This window comes from Hyla sarda, chromosome 3 (genome assembly GCF_029499605.1).
Source record: "Hyla sarda isolate aHylSar1 chromosome 3, aHylSar1.hap1, whole genome shotgun sequence".
Lineage (NCBI taxonomy): Eukaryota > Metazoa > Chordata > Amphibia > Anura > Hylidae > Hyla > Hyla sarda.
In genome coordinates this window covers 334,039,170-334,056,830 of record NC_079191.1, presented here as the reverse complement: position 1 = coordinate 334,056,830, position 17,661 = coordinate 334,039,170, and the positions used below count along the sequence as shown (strand labels likewise).

Sequence of the window (17,661 nt, the reverse complement as noted above, 5' to 3'; positions counted from 1 at the left end):
GAGGCCGTAGGAAGGCAACAACCCAGCAGTAGGACCACTACCTCTGCCTTTGTGCAAGGTGGAGCACTGCCAGAGCCCTGCAAAATGACCTCCAGCAGGCCACAAATGTGCATGTGTCCACTCAAACGTTCAGAAACAGACTCCATGAGGGTAGTATGATGTGCTTACACTGTGCAGGATGTTTGGCATTTGCCAGAGAACAACAAGAATGGCAAATTCACCACTGGCACCCTGTGCTCTTCACAGATGAAAGCAGGTTGACACTGAGCACATGTGAGAGTGTCTGGAAACGCCTTTGAGAATGTTCTGCTGCTTGCAACATCCTCCAGCATGACTGGTTTGGCGGTGGGTCAGTAATGGTGTGGGGGTGGCATTTCTTTGGGGGGCTGCACAGCCCTCCATGTGCTTGCCAGAGGTAGCCTGATTAGATAACGAGATGATATCCTCAGACCCCTTGTGAGACCATATGCTGGTGCAGTTGGCCCTGGGTTCCTCCTAATACAAGACAATGCTAGACCTCATGGGGCTGAAGTGTGTCAGCAGTTCCTGCAAGAGGAAGGCATTGATGCTATGGACTGGCCCACCCGTTCCCCAGACCTGAATCTGATTGAGCACATCTGGGACATCATGTCTCGCTCCATCCACCAACTCCATGTTGCACCTTAGACCTCCTTGCCACCTCATCAGGAGCATGCCCAGGCATTGTGGGGGAGGACATACAGGCACGTAGAGGCCACACACCCTACTGAGCTTCATTTTGACTTGTTTTAAGGACATTACATCAACGTTGGATCAGTCTGTGGTGTGTTTTTCCACTTTGATTTTGAGTGTGACTCCATATCCAGACCTCCATGGGTTGATAAATTTAATTTCCATTGATAATTTTTGTGTGATTTTGTGATTTTGGATGTGTTATCTTAGTGTTCCCTTTATTTTTTTGATCAGTGTATATTACATTACTTATCCTGTACAGATCCTAAGTTATATCCTGTATTATACTCCAGAGCTGTACTCACTATTTTGCTGCAGGAGTCACTGTGTACATATGCTACCCTTTCACCCGCCATGCCACTTCAGTTTTCTCCGTTGACCACTGCATGCCAGAGCTGCCACTGACAGTAGGAGGGTGAGAGCCTGCAGCAATTGCTGCTATACACTGACTGCACTGACTACAACAGTATGTTGGTAATATGTATGGTGATAATATTCTTCCTTGTATACTGGTATTGGTAATGTTGGTCTCAGTATACAGAATTTGGTCAGTAACAGTATGATGGTAATCTGTATGGTGATAATATTCTTCCTTGTATACTGGTATTATTGGTAATGGTAATGTTGGGCTCCGTATACAGAATTTAGTCAGTAACAGTATGATGGTAATATGTATGGTGATAATATTCTTCCTTGTATACTGGTATTATTGGTAATGGTAATGTTGGGCTCCGTATACAGAATTTAGTCAGTAACAGTATGATGGTAATATGTATGGTGATAATATTACTCCATGTATACTGGTATTATTGGTAATATTGGTCTCAGTCTAAGGATTTAATTGTTATCAGGATGATGGTAATATTCCCTTGTTATAAACCAGTGTTATATGGTAACTACCGGTATATCATTTATTTACAGGACTTTTTTATAATGGAAATCGGTCTTACATTAAAGGGGTACTCCACTGGAAAACATTTTTTTTTTTATTAACTGGTGCCAGAAAGTTAAACAGATTTGTAAATTACTTCTATTAAAACATCTTAATCCTTCCAGTACTTATCAGCTGCTTTTATGATCCACAGGAAGTTCTTTTCTTTTTGAATTTCCTTTCTGTCTGACCACAGTGCTCTCTGCTGAAATAACTTCCTGTGGATCATACAGCAGCTGATAAGTACTGGAAGGAGTAAGATTTTTTTAATAGAAATAATTTACAAATCTGTTTAACTTTCTGGCACCAGTTGATTTAAAAAAAATGTTTTCCAGTGGAGTACCCCTTTAACCCCTTAAGGAATCAGCCCATTTTGGTCTTAAGGACTCAGACAATTTAATTTTTACGTTTTCATTTTTTCCTCCTCGCCTTCTAAAAATCATAACTCTTTTATATTTTCATCCACAGACTAGTATGAGGGCTTGTTTTTTGCGCGACCAGTTGTCCTTTGTAATGACATCACTCATTTTACTATAAAATGTATGGCGCAACCAAAAAACACTATTTTTGTGGGGAAATTAAAACAAAAAACGCAATTTTGCTAATTTTGGAAGGTTTCGTTTTCACGCCGTACAATTTATGGCAAAAATGACATGTGTTCTTTATTCTGAGGGTCAATACGATTAAAATGATACCTATTATTACATACTTTTATATTATTGTTGCGCTTTAAAAAAATCACAAACTTTTTAACCAAATTAGTACGTTTATAATCCCTTTATTTTGATGACCTATAACTTTTTTATTTTTCCGTATAAGTGGCGGTATGGGGGCTCATTTTTTGCGCCATGATCTGTACTTTTTTTTGATGCCACATTTGCATATAAAAAACTTTTAATACATTTTTTATGATTTTTTTTTAATAAAATGTATTAAAAAAGTAGGAATTTTGGACTTTTTTTTTTCGTTCACGCCGTTCACCGTACGGGATCATTAACATTTTATTTTAATAGTTCGAACATTTACACACGCAGTGATACCAAATATGTCTATAAAAAAATTTTTTTACGCTTTTTGGGGGGTAAAATAGGAAAAAACGGACGTTTTACTTTTTTATTGGGGGAGGGGATTTTTCACTTTTTTTTTACTTTTACTTTTACATTTTTTTACATTTTTTTTTACACTTGAATAGTCCCCATAGGGGACTATTCATAGCAATACCATGATTGCTAATACTGATCTGTTCTATGTATAGGACATAGAACAGATCAGTGTTTTCGGTGATCTTCTGTTCTGGTCTGCTCGATCACAGACCAGAGCAGGAGACGCCGGGAGCTGTACGGAGGAAGGAGAGGGGACCTCCGTGTGGCGTTATGAATGATTGGATCCCCGCAGCAGTGCTGCGGGCGTTCCGATCATTCATTCAAATCGCGCACTGCCGCAGATGCCGGGATCTGTATTGATCCCGGCACCTGAGGGGTTAATGGCGGACGCCCGCGAGATCGCGGGCGTCGGCCATTGCCGGCGGGTCCCTGGCTGCGATCAGCAGCCGGGATCAGCCGCGCATGACACGGGCATCGCTCCGATGCCCGCGGTTATGCACAGGACGTAAATGTACGTCCTGGTGCGTTAAGTACCACCTCACCAGGACGTACATTTACGTCCTGCGTCCTTAAGGGGTTAAGGTAAGACAAATTCCCATTATAAAAAAGTCCTCTAAATAAATCATATAGTTACCAAATAACAGGATAGTGTCTGTTCAGGCATATTTCATAAAAAAAAAAAAATATATAAAAATAAATAAAAAAACAACTGTGTGCAGAATTGCAGAAAGATCATGTATCGCTGCATCAGTAGTTGTAACATAAATATGCTCTATTTAAGTCTATGGGGAAGTGGTTGTTTGTGCACAAAAAAGGTAAAAAAATTAAAATAAATAAAAAGATATATATTTTGCATTTGTGACATGTCTTTTTTTTTTATACACAGCTTTAAAAAATATGTCATTTTCACATATTGTGTGCACAGACAACTACTTTCCCATACACTTACATTAATATTAAAAATACGGATGCAATTCTTTTCGCAATTTTGGGGACGCTTTTTTTTAATGAAATATGGCTGAAAAACAGTGTGACCATAGCCTGTATAGCACGTATATATAATATACTATATATATATTATCCGTTATATATACCCTATTATACCAAACTATGATTAACATTTTCCTTTTGTGGCTCCACCTCCTCGTAGCCACACCCATGACCAAAGTGGGCGGCTTATTCTGAAATGCCCGGGCCTATTTTTGGTCCCAGTCCGGCTCTGACTATCGGTGACTGCCTTCCTCAGTATCTGGTATACTGAGCCTAGCCTGACTGAGATGTGATCCCAAAGGTGTGTGCTTTGAGTCTCTGGCCCTGCTCCTACCCACTGCTGTCATGCATGCATGGCTTGTGCTCCGAGCTGCCTGCAACCTCACTGCCAGTAAACATAACCGGCTGCATAAAAATATGGCTCAGAATAGCCAGACCTCCTCCTCCCCTGGGTGCCTGCTCTATGTAGTAGAGAGGCCCCAGGGATTGTATGCATGCCCCTAGCTACCTACATTGTGCTGCATTAACTGTATACGTGAGCACCACAGATCTAGCAAACAGCTGATTGGCAGAGATGCTGGATGTTACCAGATATTAATGGCTTATCCTGAGGATAGGTCAAGAACGAACAAGTCACAGATAACCCCTCTCAAATTCTTTTTAAAGGTGACTGGATCCTCTTGAAGGAGAACCTCTCATTATATAAACATTCTTCCCCAGCTGACAGAAGTACTAGAAAGCAAGATAGCACTTCTATGACTTCCTCATTTCCTAATAGAACACAGCCTTATCACTATATTCTCTAATAATTCATCTGTCAGCAGATGAAGTGGCATTGTGTGTTCGTGGAACTGCTGCCACTTAGGTCTAGGAATTGATGGGTAAAATGTCATCAATGACTACACGGAGACAAACATTTTAATGCTTACAAAGTCTTTAGAGTGCATAAACATCAGAATGTAATACGCAACATAAATAAACTTACGTATTGCGTCCATTTCCAAAATTGCTTGCTTTGCCTACAATTCAAATGAAAAATAGTAAGCAACAGTGTTAAGACATGCATATGAATACGGTATATATCATCACAAAACCACTGCACCACATATTGTTTCTCTACATCTTTCAGCAAATATTGGAAAAAACTGAGTATTAAGTAGTATTAAAGACATTTATCATGCATACAACATTTTTTTAAATATAAACAAAGAAAAAGGCAAACTCGGCACTGCTAAGTCTGTGTACGGGCAACTGGTTGAGGTACAGGGGTCACGGTTTCTGCTGTTTGAACTTGGGTGGTGCTCTGACTAAATATACAGTTCAATTCAACTGAACCGTTTCACACGATTATCGTGCTTCTTCGGGCCTGAGGCCCGAAGAAGCACGATAATCGTGTGAAACGGTTCCGTTGCCCATCTGTACCCCCCCCCCCACTTGTCTGTCTCTCCCCTGCACATGTTTGTGAGTATGCCATAATAAAGGAAGACCTCACATGAACCAGCGTTGGTGAGTTGCCGACATTTTTCTTCATTTTTTCTATAAATTTTATTAAATATAATGCAGGCATCATTCACCTAAAGTCAGCTTGTACAGCTGATGTGTCGATGAGGTGACAGCTTTGATAAATCTGTCCCTTTCTTTCCATATAGTGAACAAAAAACTATTTTTACCACTAGGTGGCAGTAGCGTACTGTGATCCTCCTAATGTCTTGATGCTTGAAGTACAGGTATAAAGTTATTTTAGGTAATCTGTCTGCAAGAGATAATTCCATATCCCACTGACTCACAGTTATAATTCAGAATGATGATTAAAAGAACCTGAAAATCATTTTAAATTCATATTTTAAAGCTAAAACTATGTATTTGAAAGGTCGTGAAGGTTTCACTGTTGACAGCAAGTAATCCTTCTGTAGCTTTGGCAGGGATTTCTAAAGCCTGGTCTTAATTACCAAAAGACCTGTAAAGGCTTCTGGGATAATGAGAGTGAAAGCCGCAGCAAACTATACAACCCTTTTGAAGTTTTGAAGATACTTTAACATCTGTTCACTTTTCATCAGCAAATCGCCAAATGTATGAAAAGGCAACAGGTTATTGTGTGAGGAACAGGCCTGAATGGAAAGTAAAATAGCCATACTGATCTTGATATAGTAGTTTAATTATTACTTTTTTAAAACAAATAGGCACTCTTGGGGACATTTATCATTGTTGCTTTGGTAAGCGAGTTCTGTAGGCATTTTTTTTTTGCTTTAGTTTTGCTAATGTATGGCATATTTATCATACTATCACAGGGGGTTGATAAATTTGGCTTACATAAGCAAAAACCAATAAATGACTTCAGAACACCAATTTGCAGCTTTGAAAAAAATGTGCGATATATGTGTGTTTATTGCATTAATTTTTCCCAAAAATGGTGCTCCTGTGCCTAGGTGGTAACAGGCTGGCATTATTTAGGCTGGGGAGGGCCAATAACAATGCTCCTTCTCCACCCTAATAACGTCAGGCTATTGCTGCTTGGTTGGTATTTGGCTGAGAATAAAAAGAGGGGAACCTTATGTGTTTTTTTTTTTGCATAAATAATTAAATATAAAAAAAAAAATGCACAGGGTTCCCACTATTTTTATTTTCAGCCAAATACCAACCAAGCAGTTAACAGCCTGACATTACCATGGTGGGTGAGGACCATTATTATGCCAGCCTGTTACCGCCTAGGCACAGGAGCACCTTTTTTGATGCTCCGGGCCTGTTGGTATCGGCTCTTCCCAGCACCCCTGTGGCGGTGGGTACCGGGGTAATAATTGGGGGTTAGCGCTAGCTGTTTTGGGGGCTAACACTAAGCCCAGGCTTAGTAATAGATTCAATCTATTAGACAGCCTCCACTACTAAACCTGTCAAGTAAATAAAAAAAATGAAATAAAAAACACGTTTAAAAAAAATTTATTTAAAAAAAACAAAAAAAAAAACCCTCCCCCACAAGCCCTTGTTAACCATATTATTAACATTAAACATAAAGAATAAAAAACACTGATCATCGACGCAGTCCACCGAATCCGAATACATGAAAAATGAGAAAAAGAAAAAAAGGAAAATAGGTTAATACCTTTGTCACCCGCCCGCACATCTCATGTGCCGCATGACTACAACTCCCAGCATGTCCTTACAGTGTAGTCATGTGGTGCGGGAGATGTGCAGGTGAGTGACAAGCTTGTCACCTACCCACCGCTGCACAACTATAACTCCCAGCATGCTCTTACAGTAAGGGCATGCTGGGAGTTGTAGTTGTGCAGCAGAGGACAGGTGACAAGCTTGTCACCCGCCCTTCAACTACAACTCCCAGCATGCCCTTACTGTAAGGGCATGTTGGGAGTTGTAGTCGTGCAAGCCAGGGAAGCGAGCGGTAATGCACTCCACTCCCCGGCCGGCGGTGATAAGAAAATCATGGGACCCAGCGGGAAATCTGAAATTACAGTAAAGTAGCCCGGGCTGGCATAAGAAGCCTGGGCTGGCATAACACTGCAGCCGCCCAGGACTCCCGCAGCCGGGCCGGGCGATGTCATCACTGCCATCTTTCAGCATGTACCGCAGCGCTGAGGGATGGCAGTGACAGCTCCTGTACATCTCCTGGCCTGACTGGGGAGCACTGGGCGGCTGCAGAGTGAGGCTCCTTTTAACACATAACAGAGCCGCAGAGTTTTTAGTCCCTACTGTAAGATCAAATTTCCCTCCGGGTCCAGTGATTGGCTGCTCGGTACTGGCCAATCACGGGACCCAGCGGGAAATATGACATTACAGTAGAGGATATAGAAACTCTGCAGCGCCGAGGTATGTTAAAAGGAGCCTGGGCTGGCACTCACTCTGCAGCTGCCAGGCTCTGTCTGATTCTAACCCCACTACCCTAACTTAATGACGGGGACACTGCTTTACACCCCCCCCCCCCCCTTGTCTCCCACCCGCCCACACCGCACATCTCCTGCCCGCTACCTACTACAAGACTACAACTCCCAGCATGCCCTCACTGTAAGATGGGAGTGGGAGGTGTGCAGCGTGGGCGGTGGGAGACAAGGGGGGGGATGTAAAGCAGTGTCCCGATCCCCAAGTTAGGGATGGGGGGTTAGAATCAGATGGCTGCACAGTGATGCCAGCCCAGGCTCGTTTGTACAGTTGTAATATCCTATTTCTCGCTGAAGCCGATCACGGCTGCCAGCGGGAAATATGAAATCTGCTCTCCAAAGCCGATTTGTAAGCCAACTTCGTAAAGTGAAAAATAAAATTTACTTTCATAGGCTCTTTTGTAGCTTTTTGCTTACAGCCAAAAGTTGCACAAAAATTTGCTTGGGTGCTAATGCGACTTTTTGTGCGACTTTTGTAAGCAAAAAAAAAAAAGAGCTCTAAATCCCTTGATAAATGTCCCCCGCTGTCCCTCAAATTTAGCCGTAAATTCACAGATTTGTGTCAATTTAGCAAAATCTTAATGGCCTTAAAAAAACATTGGATTCTGGGAATGAAGTTCAATATTTATATAGCCAGCGGGGCCACAATGGGTTTAATGGAAAAAGATATACAAAGTCACTCTCTGACACTACCATTTGGAAGTAGCTTTCCCTTCAAGCAAATGTTTTCGTTACTATAAAGGATTGTCTTGAAATACTACAAGTCTGTCTTCACTTCTGCCCACCTAGTCTTTTTCATAGCCATCTCTGACTGCAGAGAATGGCAAAGGAGTACATTCAAGGGGCTGCTGACTGGTTGCTAACATGACCTATTATTAAAGTAGAGTAAAATGTCTCATAAATTGGCAGAGGGGTCAGTTCTTGCTGAAACACCATGTCAAAACCAGCAGGAGATAACAGCATGGATCTGGGGCAATTGCATGGGATCAGGGCAGGTGAGTATGGTTCCCTGTTTAGGTTTAAAGAACAAAACTAAAATTAAAACATTTTGATAACTGGAATAGCCCTTACATTCCTGTGAAATTGTTATTAGGGCTAGGTCAAATCTATCTCAAGTTTAGGTATCCCTATGTAACTACTGCACACATTTCCTTAGGTTTACCTTTGCTGGTATTTTTGCTGGGTGATTTTCTAGAATTAATCTCTTCAAGTGTAGAATCCACAGGCGTTTATCCTGCTGAGATCTGGCCTGCCAAAATAATAGAAAAGTATACATTTAACATTGAGAAAGATCAATTGACATGACATAGACCTGTTATTGTATCACAGCTGAAGGGCTTTACTACTGTCTGAATAGGTTTTCCTCCCAACTATAGTTGTCATTTTGTTTACATGCTCCTTATTATCCACAAGCAGGATAGCGTTCTGCTCTAATATAGGTAAAATAGAGGAGGGAAGGGTCATTTTATTGGGGGATTGACTGGCAGAACCTGCATTGATATACTGTGCACATATGTATTGTATTTTTAGCACTATAGACCAGGGAGCAAGTCTGTTGTGTGATATTGATAACCCAAAATTGTTAAGCGTAACACTTTGTACTGTATTGTATGTATTATTTTGTTGCGTTTTAATGAGATTCTCCAGGAATATAAATTGATGGTCTCTTAACATAGACTAGTGCTTCTCAACCAGTGTACCCCCAGCTGTTGCAAAACTACAACTTCCAGCATTCCCTGGTTGGGAAACACCGACAGACTATTGACGTTACAACAATAGAAGGGGCCTACGGATGTGCTGAGCTGCATTACCCGGCACAGCCAATTGTATGGGCCACTGCAGCATTTGTATTGGCCAATTGTATGGGCCACTGCAGCATTTGTATTGGCCAATTGTATGGGCCACTGCAGCATTTGTATTGGCCAATTGTATGGGCCACTGCAGCATTTGTATTGGCCAATTGTATGGGCCACTGCAGCATTTGTATTGGCCAATTGTATGGGCCACTGCAGCATTTGTATTGGCCAATTGTATGGGCCACTGCAGCATTTGTATTGGCCAATTGTATGGGCCACTGCAGCATTTGTATTGGCCAATTGTATGGGCCACTGCAGCATTTGTATTGGCCAATTGTATGGGCCACTGCAGCATTTGTATTGGCCAATTGTATGGGCCACTGCAGCATTTGTATTGGCCAATTGTATGGGCCACTGCAGCATTTGTATTGGCCAATTGTATGGGCCACTGCAGCATTTGTATTGGCCAATTGTATGGGCCACTGCAGCATTTGTATTGGCCAATTGTATGGGCCACTGCAGCATTTGTATTGGCCAATTGTATGGGCCACTGCAGCATTTGTATTGGCCAATTGTATGGGCCACTGCAGCATTTGTATTGGCCAATTGTATGGGCCACTGCAGCATTTGTATTGGCCAATTGTATGGGCCACTGCAGCATTTGTATTGGCCAATTGTATGGGCCACTGCAGCATTTGTATTGGCCAATTGTATGGGCCACTGCAGCATTTGTATTGGCCAATTGTATGGGCCACTGCAGCATTTGTATTGGCCAATTGTATGGGCCACTGCAGCATTTGTATTGGCCAATTGTATGGGCCACTGCAGCATTTGATCCTGTACATATTACATACAACAAGATATATACCCATTATTTTAGACTTTAACCTGTGTTTACCCAACATTTCCTTAGAGTAAAATGGACAAAACAGGACTCAACGCTGCTAGATATGTTAAAAGGAACACTCTGATCTGTCAATAATTCTTACTATGTCATACATGAGCACGTCAGTGAGAAAAACTAAATGCTGATGTGGTATCCCGGTACAGGACCTGGTCCTGTCCCTTTGTCTAAAGTCCCCTCAGCCAGTGTCCCTCCATGTCAATAGGGCTCTCCTGTAGGACTAACACCTAGTCGCCTCGTATAAATGGTATTTAATGTATAAATATGTATATTTAATATGTTATATAGGAATACCTCTGTATAGGGCCTTAGAGGTCACGTGCCTTTAATTAATTTGTACTATGGTTTAAGGACCTTTGGGTCATGTGATACCCAGAGTTCACTGGGTCAGAACTGACAGGTTCTGCTGACCAATGAGCTTTGTCCCACCCCCTTAATATATAAGGAGCTGCAGCCACTAAATTCTCTCTCTTGAGACCTGTACATGAAAGCAAGCACATCTCATCATATCTTCAGCATCAATTCAAGCTAGGCCTGAAGCCTAATACCTAGCAGCCACAAAACCATGACTTATTCAAGCTCAATCTACTAAATCCTGTGTGACTACTAGAATCTCAAATCTCCTAAAAATAGTAGCACAGTGGCTAGCAATCAAAGCTAATTGATCCCAGAATCGCAGCACACCTGTGAGGTACCTGTACCACGGTTCTCTCTCTCAAAAGACTTATGTTCCATGCCGTTGCATAAAATTTACAGTGAAGTTACTTCAAGTTTACTTCATAAAATCTGCTGTGGACATTACGTTATAAGGACAGCTTCAGCTTATGTAGAAGAACTGTGCTAGAATGACAGCAGATGGCGCTATACTATTAGTGCTTGTATCAAAACATCTTTTTGTCATTCATTCTGTCTGATTTCCAATAGTTATCTTCTAGTTTCCCCTGGATGATGTTCTTTACACTTACCTGCACTGTATGCTGGAGCTTTGGGTTCTTGTAATGAAAGACACTAAAGCTGAGAGGCTCCTTGGGAATCACTTCTACCAGCATTAGATTGCAGCACTGCAGGAGACAAGAAAGATAAGTGAAGGGTTTAGAAGCTATTCATTAATGGCATTTCCTGCTTCAACTTTTGATGTTAAATGTTGACATTAAGCATGATATTATCTGAAATGCCTTCTAAATATAACACATGAGGTCAGGGAGAGTTTCAAGTGATCTACAAAAAACACGGCACATGGCAATGTTGTACAGTAGTTATCTATGAAGACAGGGCACCCTATAGTGTACATTATTATTCAGTGAATATACCCCATTCACTAATGTGCACTAGTACATGGCATTCTATAATGGTACTATTACATAGACACCACATTCCCTGGATGTCCTAGGCACCACATTCCCTGGATGTCCTAGGCACCACATTCCCTGGATGTCCTAGGCACCACATTCCCTGGATGTCCTAGGCGCCACATTCCCTGGATGTCCTAGGCGCCACATTCCCTGGATGTCCTAGGCGCCACATTCCCTGGATGTCCTAGGCGCCACATTCCCTGGATGTCCTAGGCGCCACATTCCCTGGATGTCCTAGGCGCCACATTCCCTGGATGTCCTAGGCGCCACATTCCCTGGATGTCCTAGGCGCCACATTCCCTGGATGTCCTAGGCGCCACATTCCCTGGATGTCCTAGGCGCCACATTCCCTGGATGTCCTAGGCGCCACATTCCCTGGATGTCCTAGGCGCCACATTCCCTGGATGTCCTAGGCGCCACATTCCCTGGATGTCCTAGGCGCCACATTCCCTGGATGTCCTAGGCGCCACATTCCCTGATGTCCTAGGCGCCACATTCCCTGATGTCCTAGGCGCCACATTCCCTGATGTCCTAGGCACCACATTCCCTGATGTCCTAGGCACCACATTCCCTGATGTCCTAGGCACCACATTCCCTGATGTCCTAGGCACCACATTCCCTGATGTCCTAGGCACCACATTCCCTGATGTCCTAGGCACCACATTCCCTGATGTCCTAGGCACCACATTCCCTGATGTCCTAGGCACCACATTCCCTGATGTTCTAGGCACCACATTCCCTGATGTACTAGGCACCACATTCACTGATGTACTAGGCACCACATTCACTGATGTTCACAGATTTTCCATAGACACCACATTCCCTGATGTTCAGTAGTATACCATAGACCCCAAATTCACTGATGTATCACTATACTCCATGGGAGGGTGAGTGGAATGAGCGTTTAAGGCTGCATTCACACGGCCATCTAGACTAGACAAAAATAAAAATGGACATTAAACAAAAAACAGAAATAACGGATGCAAAGGGATATTATCCGTTTGGATCCGTTATTGTTCAGTTAATAAACCAAAAATTCATGTTTTTTTCTGTTCTGAGCATGCTCAGAAGTAAAAACTGATTGAAAAAGTGGATGCAAATGGATGACATTAAAGGCTCATCCATTTTCCATAGACTTCAATGTTAAATTTACTGTATCCATTTTTTCTTCCGTAAAAAAAAAAAACAACGTAATAGAGCGCAGATGGGTGCAAATGGATGTGAAAGGATTGTAAAAAAATCCCATTGACATCAATGGGATTAGTTTACAACTGTTTGTAATCAGTTTACAAGCAGCAACAACGGAACCTAAACGGGGGGAAAAAAAACGGGGACAGACGGCTTAGGTTCCCATCTCCGTGTGGTGGATGGGGGCCATGTTTTGATCAAAAAAGTGTGCTAAGAGCCTCTATTTTTTTTACCAAGAGTTGTGCTGCAACTAAGGTTTTTTACTGGCCGGTATTTTACCAGCACAGACGGTATTTTGGCCACCCTGCCGGTGTTTTTATATTAAAATACTGGCTATGCAATGGCCGGTATTTATTCAACCAATCTTGCAACTCCCAGAATGTTGCACCATAACCTATACCAGTATTTCCCAACCAGAACGCCTCCAGCTGTACAAACTACAACTCCCAGCATGCCCGAACAGCCAAAGGATAGGGGATAAGATGTCTAGGGGCGAAGTACCTCTTTAACTACAAGGCCATGGGTGGCCTCAAGGTAGAACTTCAAGAAGAACCTGTTTGGATCTAAGGAACATCATTTGGAAATTAAATGTAGTTCCATAGACCATTCTAAGATCTGGGTGAAATATGGGTTTGTATCTTACTCTTTCTGGCCTCCCATTAGTAAGACATTGATGTAACAGGAAGCTTACACCACTGTAATAATTCGTGCTGTAGTAACTTGTGCTCAGACATTTTATAGTTAATATTTCATAGTCATATGTGTTTTACATAAAAGCATTTCCCTTGTCAGATTAGATCCAAGGAGAATCCTGAGCATGAATATGACCATATCTATTCCTTTCCATATTAAGAAGTCTTGATGCTCTGACACAAGGGTCTGTCATGTCCTTTTTACTAATAGTTGTTTTCAACTGTGACACGAAAAGCTTCATGTGACCACTGAATCATTGCTTGGCTGTCAGACCACCACAAAGGAAACCTTGTTCCAATGAATGAGATGCAGCAGGGCCAGCACTTCAGAGCCGTGACCTACCAGGATATGGGCTTTGTATGTGTAAGAGTCGTCTCTTTTCTTTGTGATGAGGAGCAGCCTGTCAAACAGGAACAAAGTGCGCTCGTTCTTGGCTCGCTGAAAACGAAATGTGCCCTCCAATACTAGCTCTCCATAGCTTGTCAGGTCTGGTCCGTTCCAGTTAGTCAGCAGGCTCTGGATCTCCTAATCGGAACAGCAAATGCAAATCATAAGTTATGATTCATCTTTATCGGGTAACACGTGTATTTTGCTGCGTATTTGCTGCTGCATATTTTCCTATAAATTTAAGTCAATGGGTAGCAAAATCAGCTGCAGAAAATACAACACGTGTGACCCTACCCTAAATTTAATATACATACATACATTTATATTTATAAAGCTACAAAAAAAAAAAAACAAGATGTGCATTTTACAACCATGGTTTCCTGATTAGAGTATATAATATATTAAAATATTCATTATTTTAAAATATTTAGTATTAGGAGGAAAAATCATAACTAATTCATTATTTAAAGGGGTACTCCAGTGGCAAACTTTTTTTTTTGATGAACTGGTGCTAGAAAGTTAAATAGATTAGTAAATTACCTCTATTTAAAAATCTTAATCCTTTCAGTACATATTAGCAGCTGTATGTTACAGAGGAAATCCTTCTCTTTTTGAATTTCTTTTTTGTCTTGTCCACCTGCGGACACCTCTGTCCGTGTCAGCCATTGTCCAGAGCAGCATAGGTTTACTATGGGGATTTTCTCCTGCTCTGGACAGTTCCTGATACAGGCATCAGTTGTCAGCAGTGAGCACTGTGGACAAGACAAAAAAGAAATTCCAAAAGAACAGAATATAACAGCTAATAAGTGCTGGAAGGGTAAAAATTTTTTTTAATAGAAGCAATTTACAAATCTGTTTAACTTTAACAAATCTGTTTAATGTTTTCCACCGGAGTACCCCTTTAAATTTCTGCTAATTCTAGGCTCTGGGGTCAAGTGGGTGGTCCTAATCAGTATTCATAAGAGATTTCTGTCACCGATTAGGACCGCCCACTGGACTCATTAAATTTCAATTCATTCTTATTCAGGGTTATAAGTTATATAGAATCTTTAACCATTCTATTATGTATTAGTCATCCAAGTTCATCCTGTTCTAAAACATTCTACCTGCACATTTGACTGCATTTTCATCATGACAGGATGTCTTTAAAGGGGTACTCCGGTGGAAAGCAATTTTTTTCATAATAACCGGCTCCAGAAAGATACAGATTTGTAAATGATATATTAAAAAATCTTAATCCTTCCAGGACCTATGAGCTGCTTTATGCTTCAGAGGCAGTTGAGTTGTTCTTTTCTGTCTGACCACAGTGCTCTCTACTGATACCTCTGTCTGTATCAGGAACTATCCAGAGTAGTAGCAAATCCCCATAACAAACCTATTCTGCCATGGACAGAGGTGTCAACAGAGAGCACTGTGGTCAGACAGAAAAGAACTTCCTGTGTAGTATACAGCAGCTAATGGAAGAATTAAGTAATTTACAAATCTATTTAACTTTCTGGCACCAGTTGATTTGAAAAAATATATAGTTTTCCATTGGAGTACCCCTTTAAGAGAATCTATTACCAGGGTATAAAACTAACCTAGTGGTTGTAGTTGTAACTATTAAATAAATGGTCTGTTTAAAAGAAATGGGCCAACTGATCAGTAAATGACCTATTGTTTAACCCCTTAAGGACCCATTTTGGCCTTAAAGGGCCTCAAAGGATAGGGGATAAGATGTCTGATCACGGGGGCCCCGCCGCTGGGGTCCCCCGCGATCTCTGCTGCGGCACCCCTCTGTGATCACTGCACAGAGCAATCTCACTCTGTGCATAATGACGGGCTATACAGGGGCCGGAGCATCGTGACGTCACAGTCCCGCCTCCTCATGACATCACTGTCTGCCCCCTCAATAAAAGTCTATGGGAGGGGCGTGGAAGGTTTTGATTTTTGTCACGCTGTACACTTTACGTTAAAAATGACATGTTTTCTTTATTCTGTGGGTCAAAACGATTAAAATGGTACCCATGTTATATGCTTTTCTATAATTGTACAACTTTAAAAAAATCTCAAACTATTTTAACAAAATTAGTATGTTTAAAATTGCCCTATTTGACCACCTACAACTTTCTAATTTTTCCGGATATGGGCTCATTTTCTGCGCTGTGATCTGTAGTTTTTATCGTTACCACTTTTGCTTATTTTTAACTTTAATCATTGAAATTTTTTTTTAAATAAACCATATGGGATAATTAACATTATATTTTGATAGGTCGGACATTTACGCACACGGCGATACCTTATGGCCCGGATTTACTAAGAGTGCAGTGTAGGTTTCTTTGTGGGTTTTAATTCCTTACAATTTACTAAGGTTTCATTTAGCACTTTCCCTACATTTTGCTTTTTTGTACACTTGCTCTGATCTGTCGGGTTTTCCCGAAATCCACCACATTTTCTGTGGAAACCTTAGTAAATATGTTGTATTTATTTTATTTTTTTTATTTTATTTTATTTTTTACACTTTTTATGTCCCCATAGGGGACTATTTATAGCAATCATGTGATTGCTTATACTGTTCAGGGCTATGCATAGGACATAGCACTGATCAGTGTTATAGTCGATCTTCTGCTCTGGTCTGCTCGATCTCAGACCAGAGCAGAAGACCCCTGGAGATGGACAGAAGGTGGCAGGCGGTCCTATCATCCATTTTAAGTGTCGCACTGCCGCAGATGTCGCGATCTGTATTGATCATGGCATCTGAGTGGTTAATGTCAGACATCAGCACGATCGCTGACGTCTGCCATTATGGGTGGGTTCCTGGCTGCTGACAGTAGCAGGGACCTGCTGTACATGATTCGTGGTGTGGTCTGGTGCTCGCGGTCATGTACATGACGTAAATGTACGTCGTGGTGCGTTAAGTACCACTGCACCATGACGTACATTTATATCAATTGTCATTAAGGGGTTAAATCTAGATTTTAAAATGACACTGAAATCTTGCAGCTTTCAGTCTGGTAACTAGGCCTAAAACTGAGACTTCCTGAACTGCCTGTGATAAGGAGGCTGCTGAAAAGTGATCTGTAAAAAATTGCAACAAAAAGGTGACACTAGTAGATGGCAATAGGAGACAATAGCAGCTCACCTGACATGACTTCACATGACTAACCTTTATACATTTGTACAACTTTATGTATAATGAACAATATGTACACAATATATGTACAATGCATTTATATGAGACCATAGAAGGTGAGCAAGGGGTGAGCCCTGCAGGAGAGCCCTATGGACTGCAGTAACTCTTCCTGAGGGGGACTTAGGGAGGGTACAGTACCATGTCCTGTACCGGGACACCACATAAATAATTGCAGAAGCAAAACATAATTTAAAACATAATTTAAATAGGCTCATATGTTTACGTCTGATAAAAATCAACATCTAAAAGAGTGACTATAACACATGAACACGAGTCTCCAAAATAAAGTAGATCACTGCAGATGACCTTCATTATTATGAGTTGAAGCTGGAAAGTGCTCGTCTGCCGAGTCACCTCAGGTCAGCTCTCTCTAAATTACTCCCAATTTTTGTATAAAAAAAAAAAAAAGGAGGCGCACATTTACAATTTGCAGTAAATTACATAATATACATATTCAGTTACTTATATGTATTTATATGTATGCACTCTAGGTACTGGGTGTTTTCACATAATTGTTTTCTATACTGTCATACAAATCCTATAAAAT

At 41.3% G+C, this 17,661-nt stretch overlaps 1 protein-coding gene across 11 annotated transcripts in view; it reads right to left on the bottom strand.

The window, feature by feature from the left end:
• Nucleotides 1-17,661, bottom strand: part of PLEKHG1 (pleckstrin homology and RhoGEF domain containing G1) — a 247,112-nt gene that overhangs the window by 17,214 nt on the left and 212,237 nt on the right. For all 11 annotated transcript variants that reach the window (XM_056567337.1, XM_056567336.1, XM_056567340.1 and 8 more), the window contains 4 exons: nt 13,898-14,080; nt 11,288-11,383; nt 8,785-8,871; nt 4,721-4,754 (listed from right to left, as the gene is read on the bottom strand). In XM_056567337.1, the coding sequence (XP_056423312.1) occupies nt 4,721-4,754; nt 8,785-8,871; nt 11,288-11,383; nt 13,898-14,080 (400 nt within the window). The remainder of the gene's footprint in view (nt 1-4,720; nt 4,755-8,784; nt 8,872-11,287; nt 11,384-13,897; nt 14,081-17,661) is intronic.